The sequence below is a fragment of the Stegodyphus dumicola genome, chromosome 1 (assembly GCF_044657685.1).
Source record: "Stegodyphus dumicola isolate Sdum_Otavi_A_Nest chromosome 1, ASM4465768v1".
In the NCBI taxonomy this organism is placed as follows: domain Eukaryota; kingdom Metazoa; phylum Arthropoda; class Arachnida; order Araneae; family Eresidae; genus Stegodyphus; species Stegodyphus dumicola.
Window position 1 is genome coordinate 89,125,905 of NC_140768.1, and position 21,283 is coordinate 89,147,187.

General features: G+C 31.7%; 1 protein-coding gene across 1 annotated transcript in view; it reads left to right on the forward strand.

Moving 5' to 3' along the window:
* Positions 1-21,283, forward strand: part of mahj (LisH and WD40 domain-containing protein mahjong) — a 208,664-nt gene that overhangs the window by 57,172 nt on the left and 130,209 nt on the right. The window contains exons 10-11 of the mRNA XM_085817765.1: positions 10,616-10,774; positions 19,844-19,884. Coding sequence (XP_085673891.1) covers positions 10,616-10,774; positions 19,844-19,884 — 200 coding nt within the window. The remainder of the gene's footprint in view (positions 1-10,615; positions 10,775-19,843; positions 19,885-21,283) is intronic.

A 21,283-nucleotide genomic window follows, 5' to 3' on the forward strand; every position in this document is an offset into this window, starting at 1 on the left:
GATTACACTCGGCTGTTCTGACTTGACAGTCCTGATTGCTGTGATACATATTTCTACATTAACTCAAATACACATTATTTTATCCTTTGAGGTACAGTATATAAAATAATTTAAATTCTGGTAAAATTTTGCATGAACTATAACTTATGGACCCTAACGACACAAAATTTGAGACTTGAAAAAGTTCTGGAGCAAAAACCTGAATTTTGAGAGCCGGTCTATATTTTATACCGGTGCCCCTTTAAGACATTTTTTTCCAGATAGCTGCCAATTGTTAATTTTTTTTTCATACTTTTGATGTGTGTCTGTAGAGATAGGTGCTTGAATATAGTTAATGTAAGTCTAAAGACAAAAACTTTTAAAATTTCGGCTGAAATTAAAAATTTTAAAAATAAAATTTATGTTTTTATGCACTTTGATGATGCAACCCAGCTGAACATACTTGATATAAATATGGGTGAAAAGCTTTTGAACTTGATTTAAATTCAATATTATTATTTTATAAAAAAAATTAGCAAATATAACACTGCATGCGTAAATCATATGCTGCAACTGAACTAGTATAAATATTAAAAAGAGATGTAACTCAGCTGAAAAATAAAAAAATTGAAAAATGAAACACTACGACTCAACAGAGAAAGTATGTTGCATTTTTCAGGTTATATTTTATGCTTTAGATAATATGTAAAAAAACCATGCTTCATGCTATGATACCAAGATTCCCCCACCCACACACACACACTTTCAGATTATTGAGGATCGTAAGGGTCCCTTTTTTATTTTTTGTAAATATAGGTTGTAATATATCTTTTTGTTCAGGAAGAAATGCTGTTAAACAATTTTATTATTTGATACACCTCAAAGCTCTTATTTCCATTTTCAACCTCTTTGGCTTCCTAGTGACTTTTTTCCAACTTTTCGATAAATTTTAGTTTGCATCTAAAACGGGTTTTAGAAATATTTTCCCTCCTTTCACCAACTGTGAAAATTTATTACGAAAACAACCTTTTTGTATTCTAAACCAGAGGGCAAATTTTTCTCTTGAGTTCCCTAGTCTTTCATCTGAAACTAACAAAGAATTAAAAAGAATTCCCCTAAAGAATAAAAGCATGCCTTCACATCAGTAGTTTTTATGATTACACCAAGAGCCTTAAGTGTATTTCCATTTCCCATATTTTTAGTGATCTTTCCCTTTGTGTGATCTTATCACACCACACAAAGGGAAGTAGGCGGGACTCCCGAATGACTAATTAGTTGTCAATCACCTCTTTTCATTTTTTCTGCATCCTAGGATTTTGGAAAATATGAACAAACGGGTGTCTTTTGGGGGGCTAACATGCCACATTTAACCCCTACAGTTTTGTAAAGTTTTGACCCTAGACGGCAATTTTGAAATCAATAAGTCTTTCTCTTAGGAAAGGGTAAGTGCTGAAATAAAAATTTTAGCTAAACAGAGAGGAATGAAACTCGAGTGGAGTAAACAAAGAATAAAAATAAATCAGTATACTTGTATTCAGTCTTAGCGCAGGGTCAGTAAACCCCCCATCCCTTCATAAACATAATATTAAATCCTAAACTTATAAATTAATCATAAAAAAATATTACATCGTAAACTGTTATAATACAGTACAAAGTCTGTAATCCGGACGTCTATTATCCGGAATGATCTATAATCTGGATCTCAAAGCCACAAACTTATTTTTTTGGTACGCTTTGCGCATGCGCATAATGCATTTACGCATGTGCGTAATACGTTTATGCATGCTGTTTTAATGTTATGCATGCATGTTTAATGTTTACGCATGCGTGTTTAGCACAAAAAACGAAGCAACTTAAACAATTTGTATTGAAAGAAATGTTTAATGAAGTAAACAAATAAATATTAAGCTTTTCTTTGCAAATTTTGATACCCTTTAGATAATAATTGCTCTTTATTTCATAAATTACGGTTTCATATTTTTAATTGTATAATTTCTGCATGCCATCTTACCAGATTTAAATTGATGATCTATAATCTGGAAAATTCCTTAATCGGGAATCGCTGAAGTCCCGACGAGTCCGAATTATGGACTTTGTACTATATAAAGAAATTTTGTGTCATGTCGCAGAGTAGAAAAGGAGAAGACTGGTGCTGCCATCTATTGCATAGTGCCCTCAGCGTGCGTGCTGGTATATATTTTATACCGGTTTTAAAATTGTATAAATAATCTTCTGTTAATTAACACTTCTGACTAAAGTGAAGTAAAGATTCAGCATGTGTGTGCCATGTATTTGCAGATTTTGAATTTTTTCTTCCCGTCTGATAGAATTTATCAATCTACAAACATGAAAGCTTGGAACGAGGTATATTAATTTCATAACTGCAAAATATTGAGCATTCATAGGGTGGTGCTGCTATTTAGAATCTAAAGGAAACACTAGAAACTTACGATTATAGCTTTTGGTGTGGAAAAATTATCATTTTTTAGGAGGTTAAAAAATTGACAAACAACTGGTATATTTTATGTACTGGTGACCTTCTCAAAGGGTTTACATATTACTGATACACTAAGAATACACATTGTATTAAAATTTGATATGGTAATATACTTACTTTAAATTTGAAAAAAAAAAAAAAAAAAAACCGTTGCATAATAATATAAATTTTCTGTAAATTATTACTAAATACATGATATATATATCTGAAGTATCGCTGATTTATTATCTGTCCTAAAATGAAGTCCAAAAATGCACTTAACTCTTTCAACCTAATGTTCAAAAGTTCTCAAGTTCTGAGTCTTTGTCAGCAAGCATACATACATAAGCAGACAAAAAAAGGCAAGATATCACTTTAATCGCAGTGAAGTGTGCCTCCATTAGTCTTTGCGAACAGATCTTCATGGGTTCCATTGAGGAATCGAGCTTAATAACTTGTTAGTATCTTGGTTGTCGTTGTCGTCATCATAGCTGGGATCGCACCTCCACGCTTTCAGTTGGCTCACATGTGCAGTGGTGGTGAAGTAGCGACCTTGATTCTTTGCTTCTAGTTGTGTTATTCTGTAGGTATCACTAGGTAATACTTATGCTATCATAAATGGTCCTCGATATTTCGCTTGTGTTTTGGTAGGTTGACATGTAGCTTTAGGAACACATCTCATTACAATGATTTCTCCTTGTTCAAATATTAGTGTATGACATCTCTTTCTATTGAATCTCTCTTTCCTTTTCACTTGCTGTTCTTCAATTCTTCCTCCCGCTTGCTCTTGGATTTCTTGCGGATCAATCCACATGTCTGAATCTTCATCTGAGTACACCATAATCTCTTCCCAAGATTTTGCATGAATAATCATATCATCCATATAACACACCTTAGTGTTCAACAAGGGGGCCTAGGACATATGACATAGGTGCTGAAACTCAGCAGGAGCATTTACTAACCCAAATGTCATTCTTTCAAACTGTCCTGTTTCATCTGGAGTAATGAAGCCTGTTCCCTTAATGGTATTTGCAGATAACATGGTCTCCTAAACATTCTAAAAGATCATCTATTCGAGGCTGAGGGAACTTATCCTTTATTGTCTGATTATTAAGACACTGTCAATCAATTACCAGTCGATGTTCTCCTGTTTTTTTCCTTATTAGTAACACTGGACTAGTGTAAGAGGATCTAGTTTTGGAAATTATCCCATTATCTTTCCATTCCTTAACAATTTCTTTTTTCACATTACGTTCATCTCATATTCTTCTGATGATTTTATATCTGCAATATCCTGTTCCAAAAATTCAGATAGTCTGTTAATTACTTATGTTGTTAATCTCCTTATTGCATTTAATTTTCACTTTATCTAAGGCTTTCTTAGTATTCTCATCCATGATATTAACTAATAATATAATTTTATACTTCTAAATTCTGTACTTTGTTAGAATTATTAAAAGCATTTTAGTATAATTATTCTACAGTTCGCATGCATTCAAATTTTTGAAATCGAAACTTACCTTTTGTTCCGCACTCATGGCACACGAGTCATTCGTTGGACATTTTAATTTACAACACATCACACTTCTGAGATGTTTGAAAGCTTGCCAAGATGGTTATGTGTTACCTGCGGGATGGTTGTAGGGTTTTTATAAATTCTTTTATTACTACACTAAATATATACATATTTACATACAGTTCAGGAATGTCGGTCACATCATTCATATTCTCTAGACTCCGATTCTCGATTACAATCATGCGCACTCTATCATCACCTTTATTTTACAGTGCCATCTATCAGTGGATTACACATTTTTCATAATCTTCAAATATGATTTAAAAAATCTATGAGATATCAATGTAGTTCTTCAGGAACAGACATGATTTTTTCACAAAAGTATATGTCTCTGTGTGCATCAAAAATAGAAGAAACATTAACTGTCCTCAATGAATGTTACTATATTTATGCATAAGTATTTATACATCAACTTCTAAATCACTGGATTGATCAATTGAAATCCATTTGCAGAGAGTTTCTGTGAAAATAATAATTACACTTTATGCATTATAATTACACTTTATGCACATCTATCATTCATGGTTATTGTGGCTTACAGATTTGTTCCTCAGAAGAAGAAGCCACTTCATAGTTATGAAATGTTTATTTCTTTAATTGTATGACCAATCTACAGATGCCATCCATGTAAAATTTGGGGCTGGTTTTGAACCATTAGTGGACTTTCCTCTCAATGTGTAAGTGAAACATCAGATACTACAATTTTTGTCTCCCTGCCAATATCAAGCTAACTCACTGCATACACATTTTGTAATATCTCATGTTTTTCACAATCTGATGTGCAAATCCATAAGTGATGTTGAATTGATTCATTATGAATTAAATGTTGATATATTTATTTGCACAAGTAGTTTTGTTCATCTTTGCATAATTGTCTTCTGTGGCAACAGCTGTGGGCTTGACTGGGACAAGATATAAACTGTTGAGGAAATAAGATATAAACTTAATGAAGATTTACAGAGAATATATTAAGATCCGGACTCGCCGGAACTTCGGCGATTCCGGATTATCGGTTTTTCTGGATTATAGATCATCAGTTTAAATCTGGTAAGATGGCATGCAGAAATTATACAATTAAAAATATGAAACCGTAATTTACGAAGTAAAGAGCAATTATGATCTAAAGGATACCACAATTTACAAAAAAAAAAAGCTTATTATTTATTTGTTTACTTTATTAAACATTTCTTTCAACGCACACATGCATAAAGCATACATTACGCATAGTCGAAATTATAAAATTGCAACCAGAAAACTATTTGATGTGTATTCGTGATATTTATAATGACGAGGAATTTGATTTAAATCATATCAAAGACGGAGTACATCGAGATGAAATGCTACATTTAGTAAGGAATTATAAGCCGAATAAAATAAAAACATCTGCCATGAAGATAAGGATAGTGCTGACAGATCAACTTCCAGTTCATGGCGTGTGGCGACCCCCTCCCCCTGCAGAGCAGCATGAAATTTGATAAACAGATTTCGGAATAGTTAGAGAAACAAAGGATATTCCTGTATCCATTTTTTGCAGCAATTCCACTTTTTATTTGATGGACATCAAAACATGCTTTCGCTTTATAGATCCTTTGGCAGCTCCAGAATCGGAAATTCTTTTTGACATAATTTAAAGTTCAAGCTTACTTTTATAAAATTGCTTTAACAGTCTGCAAAAAATAGTAAGCCGGATCCAATTAGAAGATTAAGGAACGACGCAATCTGCAACATTTACTGAAATAGATAATTAGATAATTTTAGCTTAGCTTATACCGTCTGTTATATATTAAACGTGCATGCATAAACTTATTATGCGCATGTGTACGTGCATATGCGTATGCATAAAATTATTATGCGCATGCGTAAAAGCATTATGCGTTTACGCATGCGCAGAAAGTTTGTAGCTTTGAGGTCCGGATTATAGATCATTCTGGATTATGGACGTCCGGATTAAAGACTTTTGACTGTATAACGTTAAACACTTAAAAGGCTGTTTGAGGAATATTCCACATTGTTGTGAGGATATGGTATGTAGGTCTTTAAATCTTTACAACATACCATATACTCTTCAGGGATTTAGTTTTGAGGAAGTTCATGTTCTTCCCTTGGTTCATTCTTGCTCAGTTTACTGCTGTTGTTTTTGAGACATAATGCATGACCATACGCTTCCTGCCTCTGACAGAACATTTCGGCTTCTCAAGATTTTTTTCGTACTGTGCATGAACAAAGATGCCCTCATTGGTATAGCCGTTAATGATGTTACCTGCAATATTGTTGGGCCTAGTTTTGAACCCGGGGGGGGGGGGAGTGTCGTCTGTGTAGCAGACACTATACACTTATAACATCCATACCTTCTCCATTATCCATGCCTTATACATTTGTAAACATCCATGCCATATTACAAATATCCATGTAAGAGTATAGTGTCTGTTTGTTAGTGTGTAGTGTCTGATGTCAACCCATGTTTGTCTATATACGTATAAGGATGTGTGCCATGATACATAATTATGTATTCTTTTCAATACACTGTATTATACTTGTGGCCAAGGAATAAGTTTGGGTTGATCATGCTTCATTTATTATATAATAATGTGTTTTTTCTTTTGTTTCAAAATGTGGGATCCCATAGTAATTTGATAAATAACAGCTTTCCTTCCATAGTCAGAGTTGTCAACTCTCCCGATTTAGGACATTTGAAAAGCAATTGAATTTTCTCTAGATTATGTCTAAAACAAAACCTTGCGAATTGGATGAGAACTTTTTCTCTGTAAGTGAAAGCATATACATATCCAGAAACATCATTCTCCAGTTCTCCAATGGGAATCGAGGTCTGCTGCGTGTCATCTGGCATACATTAGCCAATGAGCACAAAGCAAGCTCAAGGCTGTTATTTGGATGTTCTTTAGTTATTTTGTTAATCTTGTACTGAGTTGTGTGAGTACATGTGCCTTCGAGAAATAGTTTTAGAAATTATTATTTTTTGTTATGTCTGCGAGAAAGGTGAAATAATCGTGTACGTTTCAAAAATCGTTTACAGTTGACTTTCTTTCCATTATTTCCTCAAGGAAATGTAATAAATTTGTGATGTGTACTGTCTGTTGTTGCTATTTTTCCATTTCGTATTGTGGAAGGGCGGATGTTCTCAAACATGTGCGTACATAAAAATGAGTTGAAACAAAATGAGTTGAAAAACGAAAAATTAAATTTTTCTTCGGAAACAAAGGACTGACAAAAAAGTTATTAATAAAGAATGTCTGCTCTCTGTCTTTTTACTGGAGCACAACCTGCCACTGAATGCATCGGATCACGCTGCAGCTTTATTTAGAAGAATGTCTTCTGATAGTGAAATCGCTAAGAAATACTTAAGTGCAAGGATCAAAACAGGTGCAATTGTTAAAAAAAATTGGTTTGAAAAATAAATCTTCAGTTATTGATTCCATTAAAACAGTTCCGTTCTGCCTCATTAAGAATGGAAGCAATAATACCGATTCAAAACTGTATCCAATTGTTATTTCTTTTTTTAATTCAGAGTCTTCAGAAATTGAGTGCAATTTACTTTGTGTCCCCACTTTAGAACGACATTCGACAGGCTTTAATATAGCACAGCTGTAATGATTAAAACTTTAAAAGAAAATGCAGTCCCTCTGGACTTAACTGGTCTCCCTTAGCACTCGGTGCCGATAATGCATCAGTAATGGTAGGCTTGAAGACTGGTGTTGCAGGCATCTTAAGAAAGAAAAATTCAGATTTGCAGATTATGACGTGCATTTGTCACTTCTTAAATTTAACAAGTGAAAAAGGGTCAGCTTCTTTACGAATAAATGTGGATGAACACATTGTTGATATTTATTACTATCTTGAAAGGAGTTCTAAAAGGAAGTAAAAATTGAAACAGTTCCAACAGCTGCATAATACTGAAATGAGAAAAATTTTGGAACATGTGTACACACTGGTTGTCTTTAAATAAATACTTATCTAGAATCCTCGATCAATGGAACCCACTTCTTGCATTTTTTAAAGAAGAAGAAAATGCTTTGAGAGTTAAGATAGAAGGCTCTATTGAAAGTTATAAAATACCTAAAGTAAATTTAGATATAGTTACTACTTCCATTGTTAAAAATAGGTAAGAAAATTAATTTCTGCACCATCAGCAATTAAACTGGCAGTTCTCGAAATAATACTGCAAAATATAAGCGTAAACTGATACAAATTTCTCTAAAAATAAAAAAATTGCTCAACACACGAAACATTTTTGGATCACTGTAAGTTTATCTTGTGAAGAACGAATATTTATGGTTTTTTCTTCAGACCTTAACAAAGCTTTATGCTTTTTTTTACAATTCATTTTGCCTTCATTTGATGTTTTTAACACAGTTCTACAAAGCAGAATTCCATTAATTCATATTTTGCAATCAATGATTTATGATCTGTTTAAAGACATTTTATCAAAGTTTGTAAAATCAGTCTGTGTTTTGTCTTGTAATTCTATATATGATGTAATTTATGGTGAAATAGAAAATCAGAAGAAAGATGATTTGGTAACAGGACCTGCAACTACAAAAGTAGTGGAAGAACTTTCAGAAGACAAAAATAAGTTTTATCTTCATGTTAGAAGTTACTTCTGTCGAGTATGTGATTACATACTACGTAAATTTCTGGTCAATGATGAAGTGATTTTGCATGCTAAAGTTGCTGATGTTTCTGCTCTAGCAAATGCATCTTTTCTGATATAAGGTACTTTTTGAACATATTTCCTGTGTTACTTCATTTAGTTATGAAAGATGATGATATTGATGTCGCCACTCATATATTGCAGTCGCAGTTTTGCAGTTTACCATTAGAAAACTTGGATGAAGTTATAAAAATCAGCTAGGATTGACACCCAGTGGAGTTTAATTGGAAAACTGAAAGATGCAGATGGAATTTTAAAATATAGTGAACTGTCTAGAATTATGTTAGCCATCTTGACATTTCTCCATAGTAATGCAGAATGTGAGAGGATTTTCAGTGTTGTTGCGAAAATGAGGACTAAATTTAGATCTAAATCTAGATTTAAATTTAGATCTAAAATGTAATGACACATTAGAAAAACTTTTATTAGCAAAAGCAAGCCTACGTGGCAATTGCTATGAACAAAACTGATTAAAGTGTCTATTTGTTTTTGTTTTTTTAGTTTTCTTAAACGATGCAAGTAATAAAAATGTTTTTTTATGTGTAAGGTATTTTTGTGTTGCTTGCATTTAAGAATTAGTAACTATTTAAGGTTAATTCATTATTAAAAACTATATTTTTATCATTTAAAAAGTCTTTTTAACATTGTGAAAAATCTCCCGATTTCTAAAAAAAATCTCCTGGTTTTTGAGTGTCATAAGTTGGCAAGTATACATACCGTCTTTTTCCGAAAATAAGACACTGTCTTACTTTCTTTTTTGGTCCAAAATACGCTCTAGGGCTTATTTTCGGGGAAGGGCAAAAATAAAAGTACATTTATATATTTTTATTTAATATTTATTTTACACAGAATACAGAAATTTAAATTTATTCAATTACAGTCATGTCATCTTCTTCTGGAACATCGTCATAAATAAAATTCTGAATTATATTCTGATTTTCTTCTAAATCCATTTCCTGTTGAATCATTGGTCCGAATCTCTCATGTCTTGCGATATAGCTATCGTCACTGCGCCGTATGTGTCTCGGGGGTTACCGTTCAGCCCAAATTTCACCCCGATGAGAGTCTGCCGACGCTAATGGATGATGATGCCTTTCCTGTGAACGTACCTCTCTCGGGACAAATGGTGAACTGGTTAAGATAAATTCCAAGAATTAATTTGAAACGAACTGTAGAGGTAAACAATTAATTTCTCGGAATATTTTGTTTCAAACATTTCTCTGAAATACGTGTATTAGGAAAGCTAAACATATTATTACTTATACTTAATAAATCAACAGCATTTTTTAACGAATTCTTTTTGTCACAATATTTTAACTAGGGATTATTTTCGGGGGATGTCCTATTTTACAAAAAGTTCCGAAAATCACGATAGGGCTTATTTTCGGAGGATGTCTTATTTTACAAAAGATTCCGAAATCACAATAGGGCTTATTTTCGGAGGATGTCTTATTTTCAGAAAAAGACGGTAGTACAAAAATGTAACAAAATAGCAAGAGGAAATTAGCCAAAGAGGATAAAATTAAGAATATCGTGTATTTTCACCAGAATTCGATTATAAATAGTTCAATAACCTTGATTAATTTGTGATTTTGCGATGGCATCACCATGTAGTGCAAAAATGTTTTGATTTTCAACCCCCCCCCCCGAAAAAAAAAACTCTCAGTTTTTCATATTTCAACGTTGGCTGTTGTTATATGTGCAAAAAGAAGTAGATTTTTAATGTAAAGAGTGTTCCAGATGTAAATAAAATGGATTTGTGATTTTTTACTTTTAACACTATAAGTTAAACTTTGCATTGGGTTGCTATTGAGTTAATTCTGATAGGTTCCTGGTATATTTATTTTGTTATGATTGTTAAAAATCAATTTTTAAATAATAGTGATGTAATAATAATTATTTTGTTGTTGAATAGTACCTGGCATCATTACTGTGTCACAAGAAAATTGCAATTGAATTCCTAAACACTGGAGGTTTGCAGTTGCTTCTGAGGATTCCTTATCCATCTATAGCAGCCACTGGGGTGTCACTATGTTTATATTACTTAGCATACATTGAAGAGGCTATGGAAAAGGTAATAATTTTTGTAATATGCATTTATAATAACTTTACATTCTAAGTTGAAACTGAAACTTGACATATTAACCTTTTGAGTCCCTGTTTATCAGCATATGATAAATTTCAGCTTTCCTTAGTAAATAAGGTTTTCAAGTTTCTTCCATAATGGGAAAAATGAAGGGGAAAAACTGGAAGAAACCAACTGGAAGAAACAGGCTTTTTTCACTAAAATGAAAGCCAAGAAGCCAAGTTTTGAAATTATTTATATTATTATAGTTCATTGATATGTACCACTGTTATACTACTAATTTAAATTTTTTAAATATTTTTATATAATTTAACTAGCCTTATTTTTATGTTTGCAGCAACTTTTTAAAAAATTAATGCAGTACAAAGTCCGAGATCCAAACTTGTCGAGACTTTGAAGATTCCAGATTTTTGGTTTTTCCGGATATTAAGATAAAATAAAGTTACAAAAAAAAAAAAAAAAAAAAAAAAAAAAATTTTGCTTATTTTATTTATTAAACATTTCTTTCAATGTTAGTTGTTTAAGTTGCTTTTTTGTGGTAATATTTTCTCTTTAATTGTATAGACAGGCATAATTTCTTATTTAGTTACAAAGTTCTATTGTTTAAGGTCCTGTAGTAGCAGTATTTTCTGGATCTAGAACCATAGCACAGATTTCACCATCTGCTAATTGATTGATAATTGGAGCATTGTCATCGCAATGAAAAGCTTCTGTTATATCATCATTTATTACCATGTCAATGCCATTTCTTTAAAAAAATCCATTTATTTGAAAATTTAACCTTTGGTTTGTGATGTCTGAAAACCTTCACATTAGCAGCTATCATCTTCATCATCTTCCAGGGTTCATGAGAATCCTTAAAAGTCCTTATTTTTGGCCAAAATCAGCAGAAGGTCCTTAATTTTAATCATCTGAAATTTCTGCTTTTACAACTGACATTTTGAATAGGTGAATTAGCATTTGGAGGAATATGTTTGACAAATATGGTTGGTTAGCTTTTGAATGGGTTCATGGGTTATAATTCATACCTACTTCTAATATAAAATGGTAGAAAACTCGAGTTTCTGAACAAGAAATGCAAATAAGCATTTTGAAATTATTTCAGTTTTTACAATAAAGAGCTCTTAAGCAACTTTTTGCTTTTGGAGATGTGAATTCTTTTATTAAACTGTTCTAAATTTGGTGACTTTTCAACATTTTGGTGATTGTACTATTAGTTTCTTCAGAAAATTTTTAATTCCAAGATCTGGAATTTTTCGATGATCTTTTTTTTAGCATTGTAACATTGAAAAATTTCATTAAAATAATAGTAATATATTGAAATTTTATTTAAAAAATAACGTTAAAATAAAATGTATTTATTTTTAGCTGTCACATTATAAAGTTCCATTTTGGCCACTTATTATACAATATTTTGAATCTGAAAAATAAACAAGTTTTAATGCTATGAAGTACAATTTACACAACAATTCTTAGCAAAAGCAAAATAGTTATGTAATTAATTAAAAATGTCTTTTTAAGTTTTTCATGGTAACAGTTTTTCCAACGTAATTGTATCAGAATATTCAGAATTCTCAAAATTCGCATCAGTTTTCTCTATAAAATTAATTTTACATGTTTTTCCTCTGATTCCTCCCCCTCCAAATATTTCTGGCTGTTACAAAATTGGTAGGGGTAATTATTCTTTAGGATTTTAGACATTGCATCTTGGAAAGTTTAGAAGGATTTGAAGGCAAGATTTATAGACTTACGATTCAAGAAGATTCTAGAAATATGTGACAAAATGAAAAATGTCTGCATGGTATTAACACATAATGGATGTGTTTTACAGAAAGTTTGTGATGAATTTCTTACTTTTTGAAGAACATCTGGAAGAACAATAAAAACATAATATTTTAATGTTTTATTTCTGATACTAGTATCTTTTTCACAGTATGTTTATCTTCCCTTTATTTCACCTACTTTTCACTAGACATGAGCGTGGAAAAGATAAAAAATGCCTCTTATCACATGGACAGGCATTATAGAAAGGAATTGTTTTATTAATAAAGATATTGAAAACTGACAATTTGAAAGCTTCATCTAATATTTCTTAATGCATCATACACAAGGCTGGTGCTAGGCATTTTTACACCTGATGCAATCTGTGGATCCTAAATTCTGCTGCCTAGTTGTCTCAGAGTTTGACTCGGGAGAATTCCTGGAAAGTACTGGCTTGGATCTGTACTTAGAGAGTCTCAACCACAAGGGTATAATAACAATCTTCACAGGTTGTGGCCGAGTTTACTTGGGACGGTGTAAGCTTGACAGAGACCGTACTGGTACAGTCTCGTCTGCCCCTGGGCCGTGGGTCAAAAATTGTAGATAAATAAGTTGGCGGGACGACACTTAATTCCGATTGGTAAATCAACTTTAGGACAGAAGTTGTCTCGTCACAAGAGTTGCCTAGTTGTCTGTTTAAATTCTGTTCCCAATGCCTGCTCTAAATGATTTGCCATTTCTAGATTTTGTTGTTCATTGTGTCACTAAATTCTAAAAATTTTGCCACATTAGCTCTGTAACCTGCTCTTACCATTTATATTTCATGTTTCATCTGAATGTTCATATTACTAAAGAAATAAAATTAGTAGCTTTTTCTATACATTCTAAAGGCATTTAGTTTTTTAGAATAACAGAAATCTGTAATTAAATCAAAAAATTTTAAATTGAAAAGGAAACATGTTGAAGAAAGAAACTGAATACATAAAAGAAAATTATTCTTCAACGATATTTGCAGTTATTATTATGTAAATTACCCAGTTGTTTATAATTTCAGCCTTTACTGTAATTTCCCATTTCTATTTCTTCACCAGAATACAAATCACTTACACAGTTTTCAAACTGAGGTTTTTAGAGTGTAAGACAGAGTGTGTTTCTGAACTCTGCTTGCTCTCTGCATAATTCCCACCAGCTCTGATAATTTGTAATTATTCATCTTTGCATTATCGCTGCCAACATTTGAGTTTGTTATGACGATAGAGTTACTGAGCCTGCTTAAATTAAATTGTATATAGTCTTTGACTACTAGTCCATGAGGGTTTACTTGATTAGTTTTAATTTGACTCTTGTTTAGTTACATCATGCAGATTTCATTAGCAGAACATTCCTTTATGTTCTAAGTTCTTTTTAAATAAGAGGCTCAGTTAAACCTTTCCTCTGACTTTAGTTAATTTCAGACATAGTGATAATTTGCTTGCTATGTCTTAGTTAATTTCAGACATAGTGATAATTTTCTGTCTGGGGGTATTTAACATTTACCAGATCAAGTAAGCCCTCATAGGTTACATTGTGGAGAGGTTGACAAGTTAGGAGATAAAGTACGCAGAAACTAGTGAGAACATTAGTTTGCCTATTGAGACAAATTTCTAATTGTTAGAAAAGATGCTTAAAGAGAAGGAAATCAATATAAATTGTTCAAAATCTCTGGGAAGGTTTCAAATTAAAAAGACGTATAAGTATTTTGTTGAATATTGTTGCTATGAAACATAAAAGTTTTGTAGCTTTTAATGTGTAATTATCCTAATATTGTTTAAGAATCAATGTAATTAATTACATGTATTTTAAACTGAAATTTTATTAGGTTGTGATTTTAATCGGACTTTTTATTATTAAAAAATAAATAAAATTTAATAGTGGCCGTAATGACTAAGGGTATCTAAGTGCCTAATTTAATTATTTATATCTAAGTGCTTACCCTTAAAAATTAAATCTCTGCATATTAAAGTGAGTTATTATCTTCTTTCTTACTGTGATCACAAGATAAAACACAAAAATGTAAAAATTATGTAAAATTTATTCTTTGCATCTAGTGAGACTTATACAAACAATACAAAACAAACAATTTGTCACCTCTGGTGCTGTAGTGGCTTATTGGAATCTTGAAGTACAATCCCTGGAACTCTACCCGAAGCTTTGGCACTAACTTCATCAGACAGGGCCCAACCAACTTTCAAAACTTGCCAACCGTGCCTACATCAGGCCTTTCAGTTGTGTTCTGATCAGCATTTCTCTCAAGGCAAGCAGCAGTGGTGACAATAGCCGGTCTTTTGTTATGAATCATGCTGATTATGATTTTACTTCTGATTTTAACCTATACTGCTTGATAAAGCTTACCTGCTATTTACTAAACCTCTAGACTGAGCAAGTATGTGACGAAATGAGACCCCTCCCAAAAAAAATCAACATAAAGCTAACTGTTAGTAAAACATAAATAAAATGTCACTTATCTTCTTTCAAATATGTCCAACTATTATAAGTGTAAAATATTTAATGCTACTTGATAAATTTAATAAATTTTTTTTTATTCGTGGACTTATTATAATTATGTTAATTAAGTTATGTTTAATAATAATGCATCCTACTTATGGATCTATTTTATTTTTAGGATGGTATTACAAAAGTAAAGTTCAGACAGATAATATTTTTAATTGAATGTATTCTGTTCCTATTTGGTCATAGCTCCTTAATTGTTTTCATTAATGGTCCTTAGTAGTCCTTAAAAGTACTTAATTTCTGTGTGCAGAAATGTGAATGCACCCTGTCCTCACCAAGAAATATGCTGGCTGGCCATAAACCATGCCTAGCAGTTTTTTAAGTATCCTGTGACACATCCTCCCACGATGTTATGATGCTCTACAAAGCAGATTTCACGCTAAAATATTAAAAAAGTTCTTGAATAGTCTTACCATTATTCAAGGAATTTAACACTGATTTAAAAAATTTCTAGTTTATATTTGCATTTTCAGCGCGTGCATTATTTCGATATCCATAGGCTGAATGATGGACATACAGTTTGAAGTAAAGAATAATACAGATACGTTATCTTTCACTAAAACTAGTGTGAGCCGAACAGTTGTCTACAATCAGGACAGTTCTTGCATCATCAGGTAAATCAACCAAATTCAAATATTGCCGAGCTTCTGGTATGAAACAATTTTCAAACTAGTATCTATGCTTGTATCATTAATTAGAATTAATGCTTGTATATCATTCATGCTCTTTTATTTGCATGATATATAAAGAGGAAAATTTCTACCCCTTTAATAGCACGAGGTCGTGTATTTTTTCCGATTGTGAAAAGTTTACACTTGTGCGTACCTGCAGCGTCTGTGCATGCGGAAATTGTTAGTCTCGCTTTGCAGTTTTTGACAGTAGAAAAGTTGGAGTCCTTTCTGTAGAGGTTGCTAAGTTATTTTGAAGTGTTTATTGCCAGAAAAGACCAGTTTCTTCAGTATTGTAAATTTGTTTTGGAGATAACTTTTAACTATTAAGGAATTCAATGAATTCATCTACAATTAATTTAGCAGCTTCAGTATCAGATGAAGTTTCTTCAACTGAAATTTTTAATTAATTGCTTTATACTATGGCGATTTTTAAATTTGGTTATCCAACCTATCGAATATGTACACTCAGCTTTTAAGTTCATCTCTTAGTAAAATATTTTCGCTCGAGCCATTAGCATTGGACCCGTGAATGGAACGCCCTCGCTGCGACGCTGTTTGACTCATCCAGTCATCACTTTGTCATGATCATCACTTTTAGCATAACAAATAATTTCTCCATTATTCATTGCAAGTGGAATATCAAAATCCACAAGAAATTCAGAATGCTTTTTTTTTTTTTTTTTTCTGTTTTCTTATGTCATCTACAGTTGATTTTCCAATGCCATACTCCTCACATAATTTTGAGACCTTTATCCATTTTTTGCAGCAATTCCTTTTATTGTTTAATGGACATTAAAATATGCTTTCACTTTGTAGATGTTGTTGCAGCTCCAGAATTAGAAACTATTTTTGACATAATTGGAAGTTGAAACTTTAATTTAAATAAATTTGCTGTAATAAAAACAGCCTGCAAAAATCTGAAGGGTTTCAGGTTTTAAATTACGTCCAAAGGGACGTTTTTTTAACATTTTGTCTGTTACCTTTATTTATTAAATATCACATTCTTCGCACTTAAAATATAAAATTCAGTTCAAGAGCAATATCGCAAACTAGTTTTAAATTGAGGATATCGTTAGAATTTCCGATACACGGCCTTGCACGCTGGAGATAAAAATGTTTGTTTTTCTGTACAACATGTGCCATTGCTCTCTTTGAAATCCTTGAGTTTGTTAATCAAAAATTCGTTAAAGTTTTACAGAATATTAAATCGATAATAAAACAAATTCCAAATTTCAAATTTGGGCTTCCAGATGCCCATATTCGCAGTAGGATTACATCATTAAAAATTGGAAGACTCTAGGTACCATTGTTTTATCACAATGCGAGAAACATATATACATTTATGCAGATTTTTCATTATTTAATTTCTTCAAATATAATGCAGGACTCTAACATTTGGTTGCAACAGTTTGAAAAGTGAAACAGACATTTATAATGAACCAACACAAAATCGCAAAACGAAAACAAAACTGAGACAATTAAGCCTGAATCATATTAGTTTAGTTATTTATTATACTTATGTCTTATTTCTTGTACATGGCTTAAGCTTATCTGAGTCCTGAGTAAATTAAATTCCAACACGTATTTAAGGCTTATCGAGGGCTGGTGCTAGATATCTAACCGCCTCAGCGGGCCCTAAATTCTGCTACCAAGTGCCTCCCTAAGTTCTAAATTTTGGATCCCAGTGCTTTCCCTAAATTCCAAAAATATTTTCATCCCTTAATGTAGTTGCTCAGTGTTTCTCTAAATTAAAAAAATCTTGTCTTCCCTATATTTCGCCACCCGGTGTGGACATTCGAGCTCTGGTGCCAGTTCTGGGTTTATGTGAAAAACAAATCAGTTGTTCTTAATTGAAATAGCACTAAATGTAATCTTTTGGCCTATCAGTATCATCAACAAAATGTGTTTTTAGCATATGGAAATTATTAAATTTGTTAAATTTCCCATCATCAATATTTCTTAGTGCATTTAAATTAAATCTATGATCATTGCCAAGCGGTCTGTGATCTTATCTGTGATCATTGTTCACATAAAAGGTCACCATACTCTTTGTTTATTAAATTACTAACATAAAAAAATGGTTGGACATTGCTGCATGAGCCATTACTCAAGTTTTCATGTGTTGATAAACATGTGGTGATGAAAGCAAAATATAATAAATAATGATTCGCCAGGTTAGCATCAGGGTTATAAAATATTAGTAGGTGTAAAATCAATGATGTTTCTATTTAGAGTGTTTCAGTTTGAGATGCATTCCAAGCAGATATGCTGCTATGGAGCCAAATTATTGGTCACACAAATTTATGTTAAATTGTTGTTTTTTTAATAATGAGATATGTGTTTAGTGCTGAATGGAAATTAAGAATCAGGATGCTCCACATGTTTTATTTATGGGGGAAAAATCAAATGCACATGCATAAGCCATTAAAGAAAAAGAAAAGCTGTTGCCGGTTTTGAAGTCCAGATTTTAGATCATTCTGGATATTGGACGTTTGGATCTCAGACATTGTACTGTGTGTATATATATATATATATATATAAGCAAAATAAAATAAATAATGCATTTAAAGTTTATCCCATATTCAATGCGGAATAAATATATGCAAAAGGGAGAGAAGCAAGACCCCCTCTAAAAAGGGCAAAAAACATCTTTGTTGCTGCTTTCAGCTTGCAGTTGAATTACGTTTGAACTGCCTTTAGTGTTTATTCTTTTTTATATGTATTTTGTTCATTTGCTATGAGATCTGTTTCAAATGTGTGGATTTGAACAGATTAAATAACAAAACTAACAGAATAACATAATTATTTAGAAAGAATAGAATGCAATAACTGTTTTGGAATTTTGAGTGGATAACTAAAAATGAAGTTGCTGTAATCTGGCTGAACTTAATGCTGTGCTGGATGTAAAAAGGTTAACACATTGATCTTGTTACCAATATTATATGTTGAGGTGTTGGTCCTCTATTTTTTTGTGATAATATTGGGCTTTTATTATTAATCGTTATATTTCGTCAATAATTTGAAAAGGAAGAGGGAAAAAAAAAAAAAAAAAAAAAAAAAAAAAAACAGGAGAATACTTGAAACTTGATTGCTATTATTTGTATACCATATGCTATCATGCAGTTCATTCTACTTAGGAGAAAATTGAACTGTCATGTAAGCAGATCTCCCATAGTTGGGAGAAGTATTTGATTTGTTAAAGTTCTGATATTTTTCATAGTTAAACTTCCATTGTTACTGTGATTATGCCTTAAATATAGTGTGTAAAATTAGCCTCAAAGTAGTTTATCAGTACTTTTATATTAGCCAGTAGTCTGTCGTACACCTTTAACAACCTTTTGGTGCTTTTTGACATTGGCAGTTCAGTAAAACGTTTTTTTTTTTTTTTTTCTGATTTCCAGCAAGGGTTATTTATCAGCCCCATCAAACATATCATTATTCCTTTTTCAGTGTATGATTTCCAGTTCTAACACTTCATTGGCTATTGTTGTTATTTCATTTCCTTTGTATATCTGCACAATTATATTATATGAGAATTAGAATATTTGCAGTACTTTGACAAAATGTCATTAGCCTGGAAGTAATGGATCCTTCTGCTTTGTTTCTTTGCAAATCTAATAAACTAATGAATTGTGCAGAATGCTTAAATATGACATGAAGAAACACTGTCCTCAGAACTTTTTGCAAGAAAAGTATTACCCTCGCCTCAGATTTTTGCTGTGTGGAATTATGCTAACTTTAATTTGTCTGAATATATATTGAAGTGAAATGAGAAACTGTTCCAGCCCTTCTTTGGTTTCCCCATCCCCTTCCCCAAAAACATTAATAAAAAAAGAAAAAGAAATTAAAAAAAAAAAAAAAAAAAAAAAAAAAAAAAAAAAAAAAAAAATTGTCATGTCCTAGAAGAATCCAGAACAGTATACAAGTGTGTTGAACATTCACAGAAATCAAGAATCAGTGGTGTATTTTTTAAAATGTATTAGTGGGTACCAATTAATGTACAAATAACCTAGTGTTCTAATATACAAGTATGATGGAAACTTATTTCCGATTTATTATTATTATTTTTTTATAGATATGTTTGCTGCCTTCATCCATTGTAACAAATCTAGTCAGGTAAAAATTATTATTATTATTACTTTTTTGCATATTGCTAATGATATAAATTTGATGTTTATGACTAAGTTTTTAATTAATGAACATAGAGTCTTTTTGCTTTCTGTTAAATGTGTTCTTAGCAAAATACTAATTTAGCATTTTATCTTAAAACTTGTACTAGAGTTTCTCATGTACTTTCATTCTACATAGATAACTATTAATTCAATTTCTTTATGCATGCAGGTAGAATTGACGTAATATTTACCTTTCTGGTTACTATAAAATCCCCCTTTTCAATGTTGGATTTGTGTTTTTCTAGAGATTAATATATTTTATTTTATAAGGTGTTTGGTGTACATTTAGTTGATGTCATACTTCAAGCAAATACAACCAATTTCCCATCAATTAGGCAGATTAATTGTCCTGTTTAAAAAATGTTATGTTATTTGTATTATGGTACCAACTAGAATTTTTAGATTATGGCAAAGCATGTGAGGACTATTTGCCTAAGTGAAGGGATGCCTTCATGAAGGTCTTTCAAAAGGAAACTGGCTTGTATTCATGCTACACATTCAAAAAACTGCAAAAACTTCCCATGCAGTCAGTCAGTCCGTCTGTTGGGGGTTGAACTTTGATAGAATTACCAGTGCTCAAAGATTTTACTACTTATTAATACTGTAGAATAATGGAAAAGTATTATTATAAACCATCAGCATGAAATACAGTTGTTTACAGTAAATGGGGGGGGGAGGTAGGAGAGAAAATAAGAAAGAAACAAAGAATCATTGGTAGTAACAAGGATAGCAGATGATGTTTGTCAGATCAACTCTGCCAAAAACAAAAAGTTCTGATTGACATTTTTTAATTAAGTTGAACTTGATGATGCTGTTCAAATCTCTTGTAAATATTATTCTTTTAACATCAGTTCTGTTCATTTCTAATGATTCTTTTTCTTCTATATTTACTGCATGTTCTTTTTATTTAGACTATTAATTTGTTTTATGTAAACAAACAAACAAAAGCTTAATCTCCAGATTATACTGTTTGAAAATATAGATTCATTGTTAATGATATTTTTCTCTTAATTGTAATTTGGTTTTTCCTCTTTTTCTATGTTTTTTAACTGCCTATATTTAACCATAGGCTGCAGCAGTGGCCGAAAGGTTAAGACTGCAGAATACTAGTAGCTTATCCTGGCTTTGAACCGAAGTGAATGGGCTGGCTATATGATTGGTTTTCTTCTTTTTTCCTTGTGTAATGGGATAATGAGCCAGTTCCCTATAGAGTCCTCAATGAAGAGACCTTACTTCTCTTAAGCAGTTGGCTTTCTTGAGCAAGCAATACTCCATAACTTTAACCATTAAACCATGATTTTAAATTAACCAAAGATATCATTTCTTATATTGCCCCGGTTAAT